General features: G+C 47.4%; 1 protein-coding gene across 1 annotated transcript in view; it reads left to right on the forward strand.

Moving 5' to 3' along the window:
• The window catches only part of ZFR2 (zinc finger RNA binding protein 2), a 379,518-nt gene that overhangs the window by 15,092 nt on the left and 341,898 nt on the right, over nucleotides 1-22,528 (forward strand). The window contains exon 2 of the mRNA XM_077475662.1: nucleotides 20,866-21,091. Coding sequence (XP_077331788.1) covers nucleotides 20,866-21,091 — 226 coding nt within the window. The remainder of the gene's footprint in view (nucleotides 1-20,865; nucleotides 21,092-22,528) is intronic.

Here is a 22,528-nt window from a genome sequence, read left to right on the forward strand (position 1 = left end):
TGCCCCTTGGCATCTCACTCACCGGTAAACACCTTTTTGTGCAAGGGGTTCGACATGTAGTCCCTCCGGTTCGACCACCTCTACCTCTGTGGGATCTGAACCTGGTGCTATCGGCACTTCAGAAACCGCCGTTTGAGAACCTCCAGGGAAATTCCCTTGCTGACTCTTTCCCAGAAAGTTGTCTTTTTAGCGGCTATTACATCTGCCAGGAGGGTTTCTGAGTTTGCGGCATTGTCTTGCAAGTTTTTTCTTCCAAAAGTGGTTTCGGCTTTTCACCTCAGTGAGGACATTGTTACCATCCCTTTGTCCTAAGCAGACACATCCAAAAGAAGTTGCCCTACACTCCCTGGGCTTGGTCCGGGCTCTAAGGGTATATCGGCTACAGCTCCTTTCCGGAAGTCAGACTCTGTCTGTTTGTTAAGGTGACTGGTTCGAAGAAAGGTCTGGCGGTCTCGTCGACGACCCTTTCCCGGTGGATCAGACAGATCGTGGTCCAGGCTTACGCCTTGAAGGGGCAGGTGCCCCCTCTTCCCTGTCAGGGCCCATTCCACCAGGGCAATTGGGACCACTCCTGGGCTTTCCGACATCAAGTGTTTGTTTCCCAGGTGTGTAAGGCAGCGACTTTGTCGTCCGTTCACACTTTAATGAAATTCTACAAAGTTGATGTAAGCGCATCCTCGGATGCTTGCTTTGGCCGCAAAGTTTTGCAGGCGGCTGTGTGAAAGTTGCTTTTTATACGCTTTTCTTTTTAAAGAATGCTAGTTTTGCTGTTTGATGCATGCGTTTGCCTGGCCGCAAGTTCTGATGCGGTCGTTTCAGATGGCAACTCCTCCCTTGAGGCGTGCCTCTGGCTGTGGGTGACGTTATGTTTTTTTGCTGTTTCCACTCCTCGTTTTGACACTGCTTGGGGACGTCCCTACGATCAAGATTTAAAGGAGCTGCGTCCATCACTGAACGAAAGAGAAAATGTGATTTTTGTACTCACCGTAAAAGTCTTGTCTCTGAAGTTTGACGGACAACCCTCCTATTTTTTACGTTGTACTGCTTGTTGACGTACTGAGCTGCAGGAAGCAGGCTGAGGGGTTATAGCCAGAGGGACCGCCCCCTGGGTGGAACTATGCAGTTCTGTTTTTACATGTGTTGCATGTTTTGCCTAGTCCTCTCCTGAAGGTGGCGTGATAACCCTACGGTCAAGATTTAAAGGAGCTGTGTCCGTCAATGAACTTCAGAGAAAATGATTTTACTGTGAGTACAAAAATCCTATTTTATTTATTTTTTGTTTTGTTTTCTAGGGCTCCTTCACATGGACTTGTCTATACGGAGCCCGCTCTGCTCAGTGGGGGATCGCTCCGTCGATCCCCCGATGAGCAGGAAGATGACAGGTCCTGTTTCTGCACACTGTGCACGGACAGATCTGTCCAGAGCGCTGTTTTCCCCTATGGTGGATCGGATGATGACGGACCACATAGTCTGTTGTCGCCTGCTGCGCAGACGGATGGAAAAATAGGTTTCTCTTATATTCGCCGACCGACACAGCTCCTCTCCGTAACTACATGGGTTGTACAGCCTGCCATTAGGAGAAACTAGGCAAAATTGTTACACAATACACAGAACTTTAATCCCGCCCCGGGGGGGGGGGGCGTGCTATCAACCCTCCTCCTGCTGCTAGCAGTTTCAGTTTTTATTTTGCCTAGCCCCAGGAGAATGACCTAGGAAACCCTGCGGGCCCCTCGGTCCATATTTTTACTGCAGGTTTGCTGCTTTTTGTGCAAGATGAGAGATCCTGAGATCTTTTATCAACTGCTGGCTGGGTGACAGGCTGGTTAATGATATCCTTGTTGTCTCCCCAGTCCGGCCATCGAGCGTGAGCAGGCCGCAGCTACGGCTCGGCAGGCGATGACATACCTCATGCTCCAGAGGTGGTCGGCGAGCTTCAATGCTCTGGGGTATACATATGACCAGGCTACTGATGTCTGGATCACAGTTTACAGAGGCCAACAGCTACCCTGTAATTGCGCAGGTGTAGGTCTGTGATGGAATGTGTCCCAGCTCTTCAGGACTGGTAAGTACGGCTCTCCCTGCTTCGGTGGGGGGAGCAGCTGTGCATTCCCTGGGGGGGTCGGTTCAGGGACCACCTCACCTCCTTATATTCTCTCCCATGTCCCTATCACCCCTCCCTTCCCCCTCTGAGGGGGATGTCTGCATGCGCTGTGTGTGTGTTTGCTGTTTCTCACCTGTGGGGTTGTTGTTCAGTCCTGGTCCAGATCTGGGGGTCCCAAAAAAGCAGTTTTTGTGGAGGTTGTCTGTCAGCAGGCTGCTCGTTTTTATTTTTGCTCTCTTCACCGCATGGTGCCGTTCCGCCAGCCATCTTGGATTTGCGAAAGCTATAGATTCCCCTGGGGAGCTTCAGCAGCCATTTTCCTTAGGATTCCTATTGATGGCCATTTTGTAAAAGCCTGAATGCTTTCTTCACCGCTGGCCTCTTGGGACAGCATGACACGTGCTTTCTCTGGTTACTTCCTGTATCCACTGTGTGTGACACTGGATGGCTCTGTGCTGCACGCTGAAGTTGTTCTGCAGATCATTGCACCGCTGTTAGAACTGCTGCTGCTGACAGTTTTTTATCCTCTTTGCATCTGGGAATCTTCTAGGGACTACAGGCACTATTGGCATTCACAGAATGCCCCAGGGTGGTGAGTCTAGCGCTAAGTACCCCCCCACGCGGCGGCAGCAGGAGGGTGGGACCTTCACTGTCCTAAGTCCCCTTGCAGGTGGTAAACAGCATAGGGTCAGCATGGCTTCAGAAACTGGTGTTTCTTCCCCCGAAATCCAGGCTGTAGCAACAGGTTCACCTGCTGTCAGTGTGGTGTGCATGGACACTCTGATGGCATTCCTTGACTCCTATGTTGCTAAGATAGAGACGGTACGTGGCAGGAAAGGTGCATGTAAGAGGCCCCTGCCCCCCCCATCCTCTGGGGAGAGCTCTGATGCAGACTCGGGCCCTGCTCTGACCTATCAGATGTGGCTGACCAGGACCGTTCTGACAGTAAGGAAGATTCCCCCTCCGGGTCCGGGCGCGTCAAGGCGCTTGTTAGATCACTTATCGCAGCTGTGCGTGATACCCTGAAGATTCGGGAGCCAGCAGATTCCTCTGCTGATGTACTGGTCCCTTTTGGGTCCCACAAGCCAGCACGTTCACCTAAGGTGTTCCCGTATTTGACTTATTTTGACAAATTAATCTACAGGGAATGGGGTCGCCTGCAACGGACCTTTTCGGTCCCCAAATCTTGGCGGTGCGTTACCCCTTTGAGGAAAGCCTTCTCAAAAAGTGGTCAGCTCCTCCAGTCGTGGACCCCCCAGTATCTAGGTTAAATAAAGTAACCACGATTCCGGTTGAGGGGACACCTGCATTCAAGGATCCCACGTACAGGGAGGCTGAAGCAGTGGCTCGTTCCTTGTTTACGGTTGTGGGGTCAGCCGTGCGACCTGTATTGACATCCGCACTGGTGTCGCAGACACTGACTGGGCAAAACTTTTGCACCACGAATTGGGAGAGCAGCATGCCTCCCCTGTCTGCGTGGAGCTAGCAGACCAACTAGTGCATGCGCTTAATTACGTTTGTGACGTGGCCCTGGATACTGTCCCTCTGCTATCCAGGGCCTCTGTGTCAGCTGTGGTGCTGAGGCGCCTTATTTGGCTGAAATGCTGGTCTGCTGACCAGGCATCCAAGAAAGCCCTGATGGATCTTCCCTTCCTTGGCGAACGGCTCTTTGGAGCCTCGTTGGATGACATTATTAAAAACGCCACGGGTGGTAAGGGTATACTACTCCCACAGGGCAAGAAGGCTAAGGAGCCACGCCGCAGGCAAGGGCCCTCCTTTTCCGCTCATGAGCGGCTTTTTCGTCCGCCCGATGCTTCAGCAAAACGACCCCAGCCCAACAGGACGTCCACAGACGGTCAGAAGCATCCCTGGAGCCGCAAGCCTGCGAACAACAGTGTTACCGCATGAAGGTTTGTCCCCACCAGTGTTTCGGGTGGGGGGTCGTCTTCGGGAGTTTGCAGCCCTTTGGAGCTCCCGGTTATCAGACCAATGGGTCTGTGATCTGATTTTTCGCGGGTTACAAGATAGTTTCTCTCTTGGCCGCCAAACGGATTCTTCCCCTCCAGCATACCCACGTCCCCGGTTCGCCGGGAGGCCCTGCTAGGGACAGTAAGGGACTTGCTGAATCAGGGGGTCATTGTACCAGTTCCGGACTCGGAACGCTTCCAGGGGTTCTACTCAAATCTGTTTGTGGTTCCCAAGAATGAAGGGGTACGTCCAATCTTGGACTTAAAAGCCCTCAATCACTTTGTAAAAGTGCAGAGGTTCAGAATGGAATCCGTTCGCTCAGTAGTCTCTACACTCCATAAAAGGCACTCCCTGGCGTCTTTGGACATCCAGGATGCGTACCTGCACGTACCCATATGCCTTCGGCATCAAAAATGTCTGCTTTTGGCAGTCGAGGAAGCCCATTACCAGTTTGTGGCTCTTCCCTTTGGCCTGGCATCAGCCCTCTGAGTCTTTACCAAAGTACTGGCTTCAGTATTGGCGTTGCTGCGACAATGCGGGATCGCGATCGTGGGTTACCTAGACGATCTCCTCCTGAGAGCGTCTTCCGTCTCAGAATTAGGAGGATGTAGCGATCACCATGCAGACTGCAAGAATTTGGGTGGCTGTTGAACCTAGAGAAGTCGGTGGTTGTGCCGACTCAGCGTCTGGAGTACCTGAGTTTGCTATTGGATTCCAGGGAAGCAAGGGTCTTTCTCCCCTCAGACAAATTGCAGACTCTCAGATCTGCGGTCAAACTACTAATGAACCGCAAGTGGCCATCACTCCGCTTTTGCATGCGAATGCTGGGGCTCATGGTAGCCTCTTTCGAGGCAGTACCTTATGCCCAGTTCCACACCAGAGTCCTACAGAAGGAGATCTTGACGAAATGGGACAAATTTAACGTTGTCCCTGGATCGGCAGGTCCAGGTGAGCCAGCCAGTCAGGGACTCCCTGATCTGGAGGTTGAGGACCTGGTGATTCCGGCCAGAAAATCGTTCCTTCCTCTAAAATGGACATTGGTCACTATGGACGCCAGTCTGGCCAGCTGGGCTGGAGTGATGGGGATTCAGTCTGCTCAGGGCCTCTGGTCGACGGAAGAATCCAAGTTGCCGATCAATCTGCTTGAATTGAGAGCGATCAGGCTGTGCCTCCAGACGTGGTCGATGTGTCTTCAAGGGCGTCCGTACAGGATACAGTCAGACAACGCCACGGCTGTGGCATACATAAATCACCAACGGGGGAGCAAGAAGCTCCGCCGCTGCACGGGAGGTCGTTCACATACTTCGGTGGGCAGAGAGACACGTTTCGGCCCTGTCAGCCATTTACATCCTGGGGTAGAAAATTGGCAGGCGGACTACCTGAGTCGACAGATGCTGGACCCAGGAGAATGGGCATTGAATCCGGAGGTATTCAGGCTGCTGTGCCTGAAATGGGGCACACCAGATGTGGATCTATTGGCCTCCCGGCTCAATCGGAAGGTCCCGAGATTCATGTCCCGGACAAGAGATCCGTGGACAGACGTGTCAGACGCGCTGCTGGCTTCATGGGATCAGTACCAGCTGATCTATGCCTTTCCTCCACTGAAACTGTTGCCACGTCTGCTTCGCAGAGTGGAAGCCGAGGGGATTCCGGTAATCCTGATTGCCCCAGATTGGCCTCAGCGGGCCTGATACGCAGACCTGGTGCGCCTGGTGGCAGACGCTGCCTGGCGGCTGCCGCTGCGAGAGGACCTCCTATCTCAAGTTCCAATCTCTCACCCTGCTTTACCATCGCTGGCTTTAACGGCCTGGCTGTTGAAAGCCAGGTATTGAGGAACCGGGGTCTGTTGGACTCTGTGATTCCGACTATGCTGAGAGCGCCAAAATCTTTTTCCAGGAAGATATAACATCGTACTTGGAAGGCCTATATCTCCATGTGTGAGGAGAAAGGGTGGCATCCGCGCTCCTTCTCTATATCCAGGATCCTGCTGTTTCTTCAGCAAGGTATAGACCAGAGGTTGGCTTTGAGCACCATCAAGGGGCAAATTTCAGCTATGGCTGTCCTTCTTTTTTTTTTTTTTGTTTTTTTTTTTTTTTTTTAGACCCCTAGCGTCTCACTCACTATTGAGTACTTTTGTTGAGGGGGTGCGCCATGTAGTCCCTCCGTTGCATCCGTGGGATTTGAACCTGGTGTTGGCGCTTCAGAAGCCGCCGTTTGAGAATTTTGGGGAGATTCCTCTGTTGACCCTTTCACAGAAGGTGGTCTTTCTAGTGTCCATCACATTGTCCAGGAGGGTTTCGGAACTGGCGGCCTTGTCCTGCAAGTCGCCTTATCTGGTCATCCACAGGGATAAGGTGGTGTTGCGTCCGCAACTGTCCTTTCTACCGAAAGTGGTCTTGGCATTTCATATCAATGAGGACGTTGTATTACCATCGGGCACCCCAAAGAGATGGCCCTTCATGCTCTCGATGTGGTTAGGGCTCTGAAGGTGTACTTATCTGTCACAGCTTCATTTCGGAAGTCATCACTGTTTGTTTCGGTGGCTGGTCCTAAGAAGGGTATGGCGGTCCCCTCTGCCACCATTTCCAGGTGGATCAGACAGATTGTGGTCCCAAGCCTAAGCCTTGAAGGAGCAGGTGCCTCCCTTTCCAGTAACGGCCCACTCTACAAGAGCAATCGGAACGGCTTGGGCCTTCCGACACCAAGCGTCTGTCGCTCAGGTGTGTAAGGTGGCGACTTGGTCGTCTGTCCATACGTTTACCAAGTTTTACAAGGTAGACGTCGGTGCATTGGCTGATGCTGGTTTTGGCCGCAAAGATTTGCAGGCGGCCGTGTAGTTGCTATTGAGTCTTTTCCCCTGGTTTTTCGATAAAAACACAGTACTGTTTCGTTATTGCACTCTGGGGGATCACTCCTGTTGAGGATGCCCGGTTTTGTGGTGGCGTTTCCACACACTGCTGTTATTTATTTATTTATTTATTTTTTATTTTTTGTGGGTTTAGTTTCACTAGTTCCCACTTGCCATGGTGGATGAAGTTTTTAATGCGTTTTTTTTCCCACCCCTCGTTTGGCACTGCTTGGGGACGTCCCATGTAGTTACAGAGAGGAGCTGTGTCGGACGGTGAATATAAGAGAAAATAGGATTTTTGTACTGACAGTAAAATCCTTTTCTCTGTAATTCACCGACCGACACAGCACCCACCCCTCCTCCTTTTTTTTTTTTTCTACGTTATACTGCTTGTTGACGTACTGAAGCTGCTAGCAGCAGGAGGAGGGTTGATAGCACGCCCCCCCCCCCCCCCCGGGGGCGGGATTAAAGTTCTGTGTATTGTGTAACAATTTTTGCCTAGTTTCTCCTAATGGCAGGCTATACAACCCATGTAGTTACAGAGCTGTGTCGGTCGGTGAATTACAGAGAGAGGATTTTTTTACTCACCGTAAAATTCTTATTTTTTCCTCCTCCGCACTTTTTCGGATCGGAGTGGGTCGGATGTCAGTGGGACATGTCACCGCTGACATCCGTCCCTCCATACACCTCTGTAGAGTGTCTGTTCAGGTCTGCCTAAAAAACTGAGAGGTGGACCTGAATGGTTTGTCTGTGTGAAAGGGGCCTTAATATGAAAGATTGTTATGCTGCGAAAATCGTGATCTATTTTCTAAGCAAAGAAAAATGATTCTCATTTTAGCCAGAATCGTGCAGCTCTACCGTACACTTAAACGCAACAATCTTGCTGTGTTTTTTTAACTTAAAGAGGGATTCCACCAAAAAAAAAAATATTAAAAGCCAGCAGCTATAAATACTACAGCTGCTGACTTTTAATAAATGGACACTCCCCTGTCCCGGGGTCCAGCGATGCCGAGGCCGATCGATCGCTCGGCCCTCGGCTGCTGCCGCCACCATTCTAGGTGAGGGAATCGGGAAGTGAAGCGAATCGGCTTCACTTCCCGGTTCCCTACTGCGCGTGCGCGAGTCGCGCAGCGCAATAGGAATTCTCCGCGCTGTCACTGGGACCCGTGTGTGTCCCAGCAGACAGCGCGGCAGGACAGGAAATGGCGTAGACTCCCACGGGAGTCTATGCCCGGAAGTGGGTGTAAATACCTGTCTTTGACAGGTATCTCCACCCCCCTCCCCCTGAAAGGTGCCAATTGTGACACCGGAAGGGGGGAGGGATCCGATCAGCGGAGGTTCCACTTTAGGGTGGAACCCCGCTTTTAATTTCTATATTACATTTCAGATATTTACAGTGCATCCGGAAAGTATTCACAGAGCTGCACATTTTGTTATGTTACAGCCTTATTCCAAATCGGATAAAAAAAATTTCCTCAAAATAATACACCAGAATGACAGTGTGAAGAAGTTTTTTGTTTGCAATCTTTGCAAATTTATTAAGAATAAAAAAGGAAAAAAAATCACATGCACATACCGTATATACTCGAGTATAGGCCGACCCGAATATAAGCCGAGGCCCCCAATTTACCCCCAAAAAAACTGGCAAACTTATTGACTCGTGTATAAGCCGAGGGTGAGACATGCCTATCCATCCCTGTGTGTGTGTCCGTCCATCCCTGTGTGTCCGTCCATCCCTGTGTGTCCGTCCATCCCTGTGTGTCCGTCCATCCCTGTGTGTCCGTCCATCCCTGTGTGTCCGTCCATCCATCCCTGTGTGTGTGTGTGTCCATCCATCCATCCATCCCTGTGTGTGTGTCTCCATCCATCCACCCATCCCTGTGTGTGTCTCCATCCATCCACCCATCCCTGTGTGTATGTGTGTGTGTGTGTGTGTGTGTGTGTGTGTGTGTGTGTGTCCAGCCTACCTTTGTCTAGAGCCTCCGTCCCGTGCCTTGCCTCCTTGCCTCCGTTCCGTGCCGTGCCGTGCCTTGCCTTGCCCCCGTCCCGTCCCGTCCCGTCCCGTCCCGTCCCGTCCCGTGCCGTGCCTTGCCTTGCCTTGCCTTGCCTTGCCTTGCCTTTCCTCCGTCCCGTGCCCTCTTCGGCGGCCATTGTAAAATTCAAAAGCCGCGCCTCCTCCTTCGCCTGTGATAGGCGGAACACTGAATTTCCCAGCAGCCTGTGTTCCGCCTATCACTGCCTTCGTATCATCCTCGTCCGTAGTACGAGGATGATACGATGTCCGTGATAGGCGGAACACAGGCTGCTGGGAAATTCAGTGTTCCGCCTATCACAGGCGGAGCCGGAGGCGCGGCTTTTGAATAGAATGGCCGCTGTCTGTCTGCTCGACACGCTGATCGAGCGGGCAGACAGCGATGACTCGAGTATAAGCCGAGGGGGGCACTTTCAGCCTCAAAAAAGAGGCTGAAAATCTCGGCTTATACTCGAGTATATACGGTAAGTATTCACAGCCTTTGCCATGACACTCAAAATTCAGCTCAGGTGCAACAGTTTTAATTGATCTTCCTTGAGATGTTTCTACAACTTGATTGAAGTCCCCCTGTGGTAAATGTTGTTTGTTAGACATGATTTGGAAAGGCACACACTTGTCTATATAAGGTGCCACAGTTAACAGTGCATGTTAGAGCACAAACCAAGGAATGAAGTTCAAGGAATTGTCAGAGACAGGGTTGTATCTAGGCACAGGTCTGGAGAAGGGTACAGAAAAAATTCTGAAGCATTGAAGGTCCCAATGAGCAAAGTGGCCTCCATCTGTAAATGAAAGTTTGGAACCACCAGGACTCTTCCTAGAGTGGGCCATCCTGCCAAACTGAGCAATCGGGGGAGAAGGGCCTTAGGGAGATGACTAAGAAACCCGATGGTCACTCTGACAGAGCTCCAGCGTTTCTCTGTGGAGAGGGGAGAACCTTCCAGAAGAACAACCATCTCTGTGGCACTCCACCAAGCAGGCCTGTATGGTAGAGTGGCCAGATGAAAGCCACTCCTCAGTAAAAGGCACATATGACAGCCTGCCTGGAGTTTACCAAAAGGCACCCGAGGGACACTCGGACTCATCTCATCTCGCCTCGCTCATCATGTCTGGAGGAAACCAGGCAACGCTTATCACCTAGCTAGTTACTATCCCTACAGTGAAACATAGTGGTGGCAGCAGCATGCTTTGGGGATGTTTTTCAGCGACAGAAACTAGACTAGTCGGGATCAAGGGAAAATGCAGTAATGTACAGGGACATCCTTGATAAAAACCTGCTCTGGACCTCAGACTGGGGCGAAGGTTCTTCCAACAGGACAATGACCCTAAGCACATAGCTAAGATAACAGGACAACTCTGTGAATGTCCTTGAGTGGCCCAGTCAGAGCCCAGACTTGAACCCGATTGAACATCTCTGGAGAGATCTGAAAATGGCTGTGCACTGACACTCCCCATCTAACCTGATGGCGCTTGAAGGGTCCTGCAAAGAAGAATGGGAGAAACTGCCCAAAAATGAGGTGTGCCGAACTTGTAGCATCTTACTCAAAAGGCTTGAGGCTCTAACTGTTGTCAGAGTTGCTTCAACAAAGTATTCGAGCAAAGGCTATGAATACTTATGTACATGTGATTTTTATTTTATTTTTTTTAAATGCATTTACAAAGATTTCTAAGACGTTGTCATTATAGGGTATTTGTAGAGTTTTTTTTTAGGAAAATAATGAATTTAATACATTTTAGAATAAGGCAAAATGTGGAAAAAGTAAAGCGCTGTGAATACGTTCTGTATGCACTGAATCTGAACAGAATCGAAGTTTGTAAATGTATTTATTGAAGAATCCTAGCCCAGGGCTTGACAAATTTGCTTGGAATATAGGAGCCAGCTAAAAAAAAGTTAGGAGCCAGGTCCATAACGGCAATCCGGACCTGTCCCTGGCCTGACATGGAGACGAGTGAGGGGAAGATAGCGCGGCCCCCCCCACCTGTCTCCAAGTCATTGCCCATAGCTCTTAGAGGGACATTTTATTTATTTATTTTCAAATGAGAATTGTTTTTTTTTTTTTATTGCATTTTAGTGTAAATGTGAGATCTGAGGTCTCTCTGACCCCAGATCTCATATTTAAGAGGACCTGTCATGCTTTTTTCTTTTACAAGGGATTTTTACATTCCTTGTAATAGGAATAAAAGTGACAATTTAAAAAAAAAGAAAGAACAGTGAAAAAATAAAGTTAATATAAGAAAACATATTTTTTTTTTAAATGCGCCCTGTCCCGCCAAGCTTGCGTGCAGAAGCTAACGCATACGTGAGTAGTGCCCGCATAAGAAAGTGGTGTTCAAACCACACATGTGAGGTATCGCCGCGATCGGTAGAGCGAGAGCAATAATTCTAGCCCTAGAGCTCCTTTGTAACTCAAAACATGCAACCTGTAGAATTTTTTAAACTTCGCCTATGTAGATTTTAAAAGGTAAATGTTTGTCGCCATTCCATGAGCGGACGCAATTTTGAAGCGTGACATGTTGGGTATCAATTTACTCGGCGTAACATTATTTTTCACAATATAAAAAAAATTGGGCTAACGTTACTGTTGTCTTTTTTTTTTTTTTTTTATTGAATAAATAATTTTTCCCCAAAAAAGTGTACTTGTAAGTCCACTGCACAAATACGGTGTGACGGACCGTATTGCAACGACCACCATTTTATTCTCTAGGTTGTTGGAATAAAAAATATGGCAAAAGAGAAAAGGGGCGGGGCTAGTGGGACTTTATATGAGGTAACGAATGGGTAAATTCATCTACCTCCATCCCTGTTATATGCAAAGCATTTGCAACAATGGCAAAAAGAATGTTGGGACTTTATATGAAGCGCAGCTAAGAAGACAAAGGTTAAAATCACGTGATCATGGGCTCCAAACACATAAACATTACGTCAAAAAATGTATAATGATAATAAATAATAGTATAGTTCAATAGAATCTAAATTTAATTATAGATAATAATGACGTATTGCATGACAAAAATGTAAATATTGAATTATAATAAATAATAATACAGAATGATAAATCTCGTAGTATACAATTCATGGACAACATGATTTGGTTGATGATAACATTATAAAGTCAGTCTGTAGATAAACGAAACATTAGTACGCGATAATGTAATTATATTAATTCATAGATAACAATCATGTAAACAATAAAATAAATAAATAGAATATAGAAATAATAAATAAATAAATAGATACAAAATAAATAATAATAAAATGAATATCACTAATTACAGAGTCTCAAGATCACATGATGTTGAAGATGTAGCATAAGGCTAAGGCTCTACGCGTTTCGTGGGAACGCCCACTCATCAGGAGCAGTAAATGAGTATAAAGGATCTATAATAAAAAGGTAGAAAAAATTACAAAGTGGACATTTGCTGGACAAAAAGGAAGGGGAGGCAAGAGTGTATTCAAACGTTCTTACCTATAATTACATAGAGGTATAGTTTAATTCAAGATGGAGGACGAACTGGGAGAAACAGAGCCTCCCCCGGAGCTGAGGCTAGCACAGATAGGGCAACATCGAGGCACAAGGCGGCAGCAGAAAGGTCACCAAAAATGAGTGTATCATGTAGAGGACGGCCGATATATCGGCCGATATTTGCCGTTTTTTAAATAATCGGCATCGGCCGATTTGTGCTGATAAAAAGCTGATTTAGAACTACAGAGGGACTTTGAAATGACTGATGTATAGAATGGTCTAAGTTGACTGAGTCGTCATAGCAACCCTTTCCTCCACTCTGGGCAGGCTGCCAAGAAAAGAACAGAAAGATACAATGTTTACACTTGAATGAATGAAGTCATCTCTGTGTAGAAGTTCTCAGTTTAACCATTTAAAGACTAAATCTTTTCTGACACTTGTTGCTTACAAGTAAAAAATCCTGTATTTTCTGCCAGAAATCACTTAGACCCCCCCCAAAAATGATATATATTTTTTTAGCAGAGATCCTAGGGAATAAAATAGCGGTTGTTGCAATATTTTATGTCACACGGCATTTGCACAGAGGTCTTTCAAATGCATTTTTTTGGGAAAAAAAATACACCATTTAAAAAATAAAAATAAAATAAAAACAGTAAAGTTAGCCCGTTTTTTTTTTTTTTTTTTTTATCTAAATCATACATACAAGTAAACTGATTGGAGGTTTGTTTTGTTTAATAAATGTTGAAGTGTAAGAAATTTTCTGTATCACGCATGAAGGCCGCTTTCACACTGGAGCGGACAGGCGTTGATGGTAAAACGCAAGTTTTAGCGGCTCTTTACCATCATTTTAGCGGTGCTATTTGGCTGCTAGTGGGGCACATATAACCCAGCTAGCGGCCAAGGAAGAGGTTAAATGCGCCCATGAAGCACCGCTGCCAAATCGCATTGCATGCGCTTCGGCAGTGGTGCCCATTCATATCAATGGGCAGGAGTGGTGGATGAGCAGTATACACCACTCCAAACGTGCTGCTTGCAGGACTTTTTTTTTAAGATCCTGCCAGTGCATCGCCTCTGTGTGAAAGACAGAGTGCTTTCACACTGACTGCAGGGAAGCCATTTTACAGGCACTTTACAGGCGCTATTTTTAGCCCAAAAGCGCCTTAAAACGCCCCAGTGGGAAAGGTGTGTTAGATCAAGGGGGATTAAAAATAAATAAATAAATAAAATAAAATCGGCCTAACATATCGGCCCAAAAAAATCGGCATCATATATCGGCTATCGGCCGCCATGATTTCTAAATATCGGCATCGGCCAGAGAAAAACCCATATCGGTCGACCTCTAGTATCATGGAGGTGTGTGCATGTCATTGAAGTTGTGAATTTTCTGTAGGAAGCGTGATTGTGATTAGTGTATATATCCTATCTATGTGCCCAAGTTTGCAAGCAGTTAAAAGAGAACTCAAGTGAGAAAAACGGGTAACCAAAAAATGTATGAATATAATACATTTTTTGGTTACCCGATTTTCTCACTTGAGTTCTCTTTTAACTGCTTGCAAACTTGAGCACATAGGTTATATACACTAATCACAATCACTCTTCCCACAGAAAATTCACAACTTCAATGACATTCACACACCTCCATGATGCACTCATTTTTGGTGACCTTTCTGCTGCCGCCTTGTGCCTCGATGTTGCCCTATCTGTGCTAGCCTCAGCTCCGGGTGAGGCTCTGTTTCTCCCAGTTCGTCCTCCATCTTGAATTAAACTATACCTCTATGTAATTATAGGTAAGAACGTTTGAATACACTCTTGCCTCCCCTTCCTTTTTGTCCAGCAAATGTCCACTTTGTAATTTTTTCTACCTTTTTATTATAGATCCTTTATACTCATTTACTGCTCCTGATGAGTGGGCGTTCCCACGAAACGCGTAGAGCCTTAGCCTTATGCTACATCTTCAACATCATGTGATCTTGAGACTCTGTAATTAGTGATATTAATTTTATTATCACTTTTCATTATTATTTATTTTTTATCTATTTATTTATTTGTATATTCTATTTATTTATTTTATTGTTTACATGATTGTTATCTATGAATTAATATAATTACATTATCGCGTACTAATGTTTCGTTTATCTACAGACTGACTTTATAATGTTATCATCAACCAAATCATGTTGTCAATGAATTGTATACTACGATATTTATCATTCTGTATTATTATTTATTATAATTCAATATTTATTTACATTTTTGTCATGCAATACGTCATTATTATCTATAATTAAATTATTTAGATTCTATTGAACTATACTATTATTTATTATTATTATACATTTTTTGACGTAATGTTTATGTGTTTGGAGCCCATGATCACGTGATTTTAACCTTTGTCTTCTTAGCTGCGCTTCATATAAAGTCCCAACATTCTTTTTGCCATTGTTGCAAATGCTTTGCAGAATAAAAAATATATATAATGTTCTAAGTAAAGGGGAGGAGATGGGCAGGCAGTGAAAGCTCCATTAGCATTGCTGTCTGTCATACCAACAGCCACCACTAGAGGGCGCAAGATTCCAGAAGGAAACATAGGACCGCAGAAGGCCTCAAAGCCACGGCCTCAATTGCCGGCGGCGGCGCGGCCCGTCGTGATCACGCTGGGGTGGTGCACGCAGACAGGATACCCCCAGCTGTGCTGTCCCAGGTCGCTAATTCTAGTCGCAAATGCGACCTGGCGCCCGGGGTTTGTCGAGCCCTGTCCTAGCCATACAGGAGGCACAGTCGGTACAGGAAACAAACCACATCTTGCTTGCTGGCCGCAAAGTACAATGGGATATTTAGTCTTTAGAAGACAAAAGTAAAATAAAGGAATGGTCAGAAGGGCTGTTCCAAAGCATGCAGGAAATCCAAAAAGTTGTGGAAATAAATGGCCAGCAGATAAGCAGTACTCAACTTTAAAAGGAGATTTATTTATTTTTATTTTTTCATGAATCCTTATGTTGGATAGTCAAAAATAACTATAGTTTGTATTACAATGTTGATCTAAAATTAAATTATATGCTGTGACTTTAGATCTCCTTTAAGGTTTGGGAGTAGTTTTACTATATAGGCATTGTAATAGTAAACATACACTTAAAGACGAACTGCAGTCTGCTCACATAATTTGTAATAAAAACATCTTTGCCATTCTGAAGCTTCCCTCCAACCACTACTACCATTTATAAAAAATTTTTTTTATATATATATGGTCATTCTGTACTTGCCAAATATGCTACAGAACCTCCCTCCACTAAGTCTGGCAACAGCCATTAACCTGCCTGTTCACTTCCTGGATTTACACACGCTTCCAGCTCTGCAGCTCTGATTGGCCCTCATGACTCATCCCCCCACCCTTTCTGGCAAACTATCAGGTGAAAGAGCTGTGCATGATGTCATCAACTTAGGCTAATGACTAGATAAACAGGAAGTGGGCTGTATAAGGTATTTACTAGGGGTGCACATCTTCACTGGCCTCACGATTCGAATTAAGTTTATCCGGCCCACGATTCGATTCCGCAATGCATCACGATTTCTGCACGCGGTTTTCATCCATAAAAATTCAAGCAGTCAGAACTCAATTACATTTTTTTTTACATTTTATCTGTTCTTAAAAAAAAAGAAAAAGACAACACTCCCTGCATGTAGCAAAGTGTAAACACAGCAGACAACTTAAAGAGGAGTTCCAGGCTGCCCCAAATGACTACAGAAGATGCTCAGAGACTGCGGACGTGATGCAGGAGATGGTCAGAGACTGCGGACGTGATGCAGGAGATGGTCAGAGACTGCGTGGACGCGATGCAGGAGATGGTCAGAGACTGCGTGGACGCGATGCAGGAGATGGTCAGAGACTGCGTGGACGCGATGCAGGAGATGGTCAGAGACTGCGTGGACGCGATGCAGGAGATGGTCAGAGACTGCGTGGACGCGATGCAGGAGATGGTCAGAGACTGCGTGGACGAGATGGTCAGAGACTGCGTGGACGAGATGGTCATAGACTGCGTGGACGAGATGGTCATAGACTGCGTGGACGAGATGGTCAGAGACTGCGTGGACGAGATGGTCAGAGACTGCGTGGACGAGATGGTCAGAGACTGCGTGGACGAGATGGTCAGAGACTGCGTGGACGAGATGGTCAGAGACTGCGTGGACGAGATGGTCAGAGACTGCGTGGACGAGATGGTCATAGACTGCGTGGACGAGATGGTCATAGACTGCGTGGACGAGATGGTCAGAGACTGCGTGGACGAGATGGTCAGAGACTGCGTGGACGAGATGGTCAGAGACTGCGTGGACGAGATGGTCAGAGACTGCGTGGACGAGATGGTCAGAGACTGCGTGGACGAGATGGTCAGAGACTGCGTGGACGAGATGGTCAGAGACTGCGTGGACGAGATGGTCAGAGACTGCGTGGACGAGATGGTCAGAGACTGCGTGGACGAGATGGTCAGAGACTGCGTGGACGAGATGGTCAGAGACTGCGTGGACGAGATGGTCAGAGACTGCGTGGACGAGATGGTCAGAGACTGCGTGGACGAGATGGTCAGAGACTGCGTGGACGAGATGGTCAGAGACTGCGTGGACGAGATGGTCAGAGACTGCGTGGACGAGATGGTCAGAGACTGCGTGGACGAGATGGTCAGAGACTGCGTGGACGCGATGGTCAGAGACTGCGTGGCACGCGATGCAGGAGATGGTCAGAGACTGCGTGGCACGCGATGCAGGAGATGGTCAGAGACTGCGTGGCACGCGATGCAGGAGATGGTCAGAGACTGCGTGGCACGCGATGCAGGAGATGGTCAGAGACTGCGTGGCACGCGATGCAGGAGATGGTCAGAGACTGCGTGGCACGCGATGCAGGAGATGGTCAGAGACTGCGTGGCACGCGATGCAGGAGATGGTCAGAGACTGCGTGGCACGCGATGCAGGAGATGGTCAGAGACTGCGTGGCACGCGATGCAGGAGATGGTCAGAGACTGCGTGGCACGCGATGCAGGAGATGGTCAGAGACTGCGTGGCACGCGATGCAGGAGATGGCCAGAGACTGCGTGGCACGCGATGCAGGAGATGGCCAGAGACTGCGTGGCACGCGATGCAGGAGATGGCCAGAGACTGCGTGGCACGCGATGCAGGAGATGGCCAGAGACTGCGTGGCACGCGATGCAGGAGATGGCCAGAGACTGCGTGGCACGCGATGCAGGAGATGGCCAGAGACTGCGTGGCACGCGATGCAGGAGATGGCCAGAGACTGCGTGGCACGCGATGCAGGAGATGGCCAGAGACTGCGTGGCACGCGATGCAGGAGATGGCCAGAGACTGCGTGGCACGCGATGCAGGAGATGGCCAGAGACTGCGTGGCACGCGATGCAGGAGATGGCCAGAGACTGCGTGGCACGCGATGCAGGAGATGGCCAGAGACTGCGTGGCACGCGATGCAGGAGATGGCCAGAGACTGCGTGGCACGCGATGCAGGAGATGGCCAGAGACTGCGTGGCACGCGATGCAGGAGATGGCCAGAGACTGCGTGGCACGCGATGCAGGAGATGGCCAGAGACTGCGTGGCACGCGATGCAGGAGATGGCCAGAGACTGCGTGGCACGCGATGCAGGAGATGGCCAGAGACTGCGTGGCACGCGATGCAGGAGATGGCCAGAGACTGCGTGGCACGCGATGCAGGAGATGGCCAGAGACTGCGTGGCACGCGATGCAGGAGATGGCCAGAGACTGCGTGGCACGCGATGCAGGAGATGGCCAGAGACTGCGTGGCACGCGATGCAGGAGATGGCCAGAGACTGCGTGGCACGCGATGCAGGAGATGGCCAGAGACTGCGTGGCACGCGATGCAGGAGATGGCCAGAGACTGCGTGGCACGCGATGCAGGAGATGGCCAGAGACTGGGTGGCACGCGATGCAGGAGATGGCCAGAGACTGGGTGGCACGCGATGCAGGAGATGGCCAGAGACTGGGTGGCACGCGATGCAGGAGATGGCCAGAGACTGGGTGGCACGCGATGCAGGAGATGGCCAGAGACTGGGTGGCACGCGATGCAGGAGATGGCCAGAGACTGGGTGGCACGCGATGCAGGAGATGGCCAGAGACTGGGTGGCACGCGATGCAGGAGATGGCCAGAGACTGGGTGGCACGCGATGCAGGAGATGGCCAGAGACTGGGTGGCACGCGATGCAGGAGATGGCCAGAGACTGGGTGGCACGCGATGCAGGAGATGGCCAGAGACTGGGTGGCACGCGATGCAGGAGATGGCCAGAGACTGGGTGGCACGCGATGCAGGAGATGGCCAGAGACTGGGTGGCACGCGATGCAGGAGATGGCCAGGGACTGGGTGGCACGCGATGCAGGAGATGGCCAGGGACTGGGTGGCACGCGATGCAGGAGATGGCCAGGGACTGGGTGGCACGCGATGCAGGAGATGGCCAGGGACTGCGTGGCACGCGATGCAGGAGATGGCCAGGGACTGCAGACCTGCTGGACGTGGTAAGGGAGGTGTCAGACTGTCCCCTATCCAAGCTGACCAATACCCCGCCCTCCTCACCACTAACCTGTGACCACATAATACTGTTTCATTACCTTAGCGCTCTCCTGCCCAGTGTCGCCACAGACCAAGTTCCATCCTTCTCGACCTGCATCCACACAGTCTTCTGCTCCCCCCTCACCTCCCACCTCTACACAGTGAGAATGCAAATAGGGCAACAAAACAAAAAATGGTGTGCAGTGCTTTGCAGTGATGTACAAAAGAGTCTTATTAAATAGAGAACAAATATAGTCCTGAAATAAAAAAAATAAAAAATAAAAATATATATATTTTCTCTGATCTGATTAAAAGAAATCTTTAGTGTATTCAAAGTAATTCCAGGGCTGAGTATGCTCTGCTGTGTTCAAATCATTCACCGGAAATCGGGAATTAATTGAACACAGCAGAGCACACTCAGCACTGGAATTACTTTGAATACAGAAAAGATATCTTTTAACCAGAGCAAGACGATGTACATTGGCAGAATGCCACGGGCAGGCAAACTGGCGTACAGGTACTTCCAGTTGAAATTGCGTCCCTGCCATCGCGTGCGTCAGTCGGGTCCCCTGTGAAGTCCGGTCACGGGTTCTGCGGACTCGATCGCCGTGAGGATACCCACAATCATCTCACAGGGAGGCTGAACGGGGAGATGCCGATGTAAACAGCATCTCCCCGTTCTGCCTATCAACAAGTGACACTGATCTCTGCTCCCTGTGGTTGGAGCAGAGATCAGTGTTCACTAACACAGCCCCCCACAGTTAGTAAAACGCCCCTAGGACACACTTAACCCCTACACTGCCACCCCTTGGTTAATCCCTTCACTGCCAGTGTCATTTACACAGGAATCGGTGCATTTGTATAGCAATGATTGCTGTATAAATGACAATGGTCCCAAAAATGTGTCAAAAATGTCTGTCCGCAAAAAAAAAAAAAAAAAAGTCTGTCCGCCATAATGTCGCAATCACAATAAAAATCGCTGATCGCCACCATTACTAGAAAAAAAAAAAAATGCCATAAAACTATCCCCTATTTTGTAAACGCTATAAATTTTGCGCAAACCAATCACTCACTTATTGCGTTTTTTTTTTCCTTACCAAAAATATGTAGAAGAATATGTATCGACCTAAACTGAGGAAAAAAAATGTGTTTGTTTGTTTTTGTTTTTTTTTCCTTCAAAATTGTTGCTTTTTTTCTTTTTATAGCGCAAAAAATAAAAACTGCAGGGATGATCAAATACCACCAAAAGAAAGCTCTATTTGTGGGGAAAAAAAGGATGTACCTTTTTTTTGGGAGCCACGTCGCATGACCGTGCAATTGTCAGTTAAAGCGACGCAGTGCCGAAAGTGGTCTGGTCTTAAGCCAGCAAAATGGTCCGGTCTGAAAATGGTTAATCAGATCAGTTATCACTCTTGTCAGCAGCAGTTCCAGCACAGACAGCTCCAGCTATCGGTGCTTCATGTCCCCACCAACGTGCACAGCGTCGCTGTTCGATGCAGGGGATGACGTCAGTAGAAGGCGGGAAAAGCTGGTGCGGCTTATTCCGGTGGCTTTCAGCTCCGTTTGGTCTAGGAGGCGGGGCATAACGCGGCGCGAATATGATGTCATCCAAACATAGATTATTACAGTCATAGCATCGATGCCGCATCTTGTATGGTCGAATAGCGATGCATCGATGCTACGATGCTACGATTATTTCCAACGACCCTAGTATTTACTGTCAGCATTTACTATCCAATGTTAAAACCAGGGCAGAAGATGTAATTGATGGAAAGTTGAAAAAAAATAACTGAAATTGTGCTTCAAGTCCGTCAACACTATAAAAAATGTTGTTTACATATTTTTTGTAACATTCATTTCTTTAAAACCGTTTCCATACCTGTTTTTTATTTACAGTTCATACACAGAATCCACCTATTCCCGTACTACATCAACAGCCAGTTATCCTGGCAGAAACTTGCAGAGTTATTCATATACCGGAGATGTCAAATATCCCAAAGGATTTCAGAATACCCAGCCAGTAGATTATGGTGGTCATCAGAACTACATGGAAACTAATCCCAGTTATGGAGCACGGAAAGACAATCGAACACAACAGTCAGCATTCAATCATGGCTATCAGGTGTGTATTGAAAATGAAATGAAAGTAACTCCTAAGTCAGTGTGTGTGTGTGTGTGTGTATGTATGTATGTATGTATGTATATATAATGTGTACAAATATACACAAAATATAACTTTTTTTTTTTTCTTTTTTTTTTTTTTCTTTTTTTGCCTATTTTACGTGTTAGATTTATCACCTATAACAGCTGCCAATAGTGCATGACCTATATCTGTTTATATACATGAGCGCTGGGATCAAGAACATTTTGTTACTGATATTTTGTGTTTAATACTCCATAGTGACAATGTGAAAGAAGTTTGTTTGAAATGTTTACAAATTTATTAAAAATAAAGGAATAAATCCCATGTACATACAGTGAGGGTAAAAGGGTATTTGATCTCTTGCTAATTTTGTAAATTTGCCCACTGACAAAAAAATGATCAGTCTATAATTTTAATGGTAGTTATATTTTAACAGTGAGAGACAGAATAACAAAAAATAATTCAAAAAAAGTTATAAATTGATTTGCATTTTAATGAGTGAAATAAGTATTTGACCCCTTCGTAAAACATAGTACTTGGTGGCAAAACCCTTGTTGGCAATCAGAGGTCAGACGTTTCTTGTAGTTCTTGTAGATGGCCACCAGATTTACAAGATTACTAGCAGGGGGCAGTCTACACATACAAAAAAGCCGAGGGGCCACACTCCATTTTGAAAAAAGAAACGGAGACGCAGACGCAACACTCAGACATGTGAGCTTCAGCTCCCTGGATCACTCCGATTCATTATTAAAACTGTCCGATGTAGCCGATGCTGGCTCTCCACTCTCATTACGCGCCTCCATGTCATCTCTGTTTTCCAAAGAGGATTCTAGCATTTCCAAAGACAAACAGAACAAGTTATCCACGGAAAGAACGGGACAAGTAATACAAGGACATGTAGATAATGAGACAACCTGTAATGTTGTTAATCTATCGGACAGTCCACTTATCCCCTCTGAGGTCTCTCTGCTTTCTAAAAGACTTTCTTTTGCCCCCACTTTTTGTCCGCAATATTTTGTTAAACACTTTTCCACTACTACTGATACACCTGTGCCTGCCCCCCTTGAGGTTCATGACAGCATAGACTCCGTAGCCAACTTTGATTTTCAAAGTCTCAAGGCTAAATCTATACTAGAGAACCTACAGTCTGAATCCTTTGGAGGCATGTATGGCATATTTAAAGATACTACCTATACTGGTGACAAACTTTTCTATCCCGTACGTTCCTGAGGGAACGTAGTAGACCTTTTTCAACAGGTTGTGGAGAAGGAACTCCTGTCTTTGAAAGAAGTGATTGACAGTACTGTATCTTGAACGTTTAACAACATCAGTACGTCTGAAAGACAGGCTCTTGCAGATCTTAAAAAACGCAAAGATATTGTTATTCAAGAGGCAAAGGGGGCGCTATAGTGGTAC

This window comes from Lithobates pipiens, unplaced genomic scaffold (assembly GCF_037356315.1).
Source record: "Lithobates pipiens isolate NorthernLeopardFrog02 unplaced genomic scaffold, aLitPip1_a1.2 Scaffold_13, whole genome shotgun sequence".
In the NCBI taxonomy this organism is placed as follows: domain Eukaryota; kingdom Metazoa; phylum Chordata; class Amphibia; order Anura; family Ranidae; genus Lithobates; species Lithobates pipiens.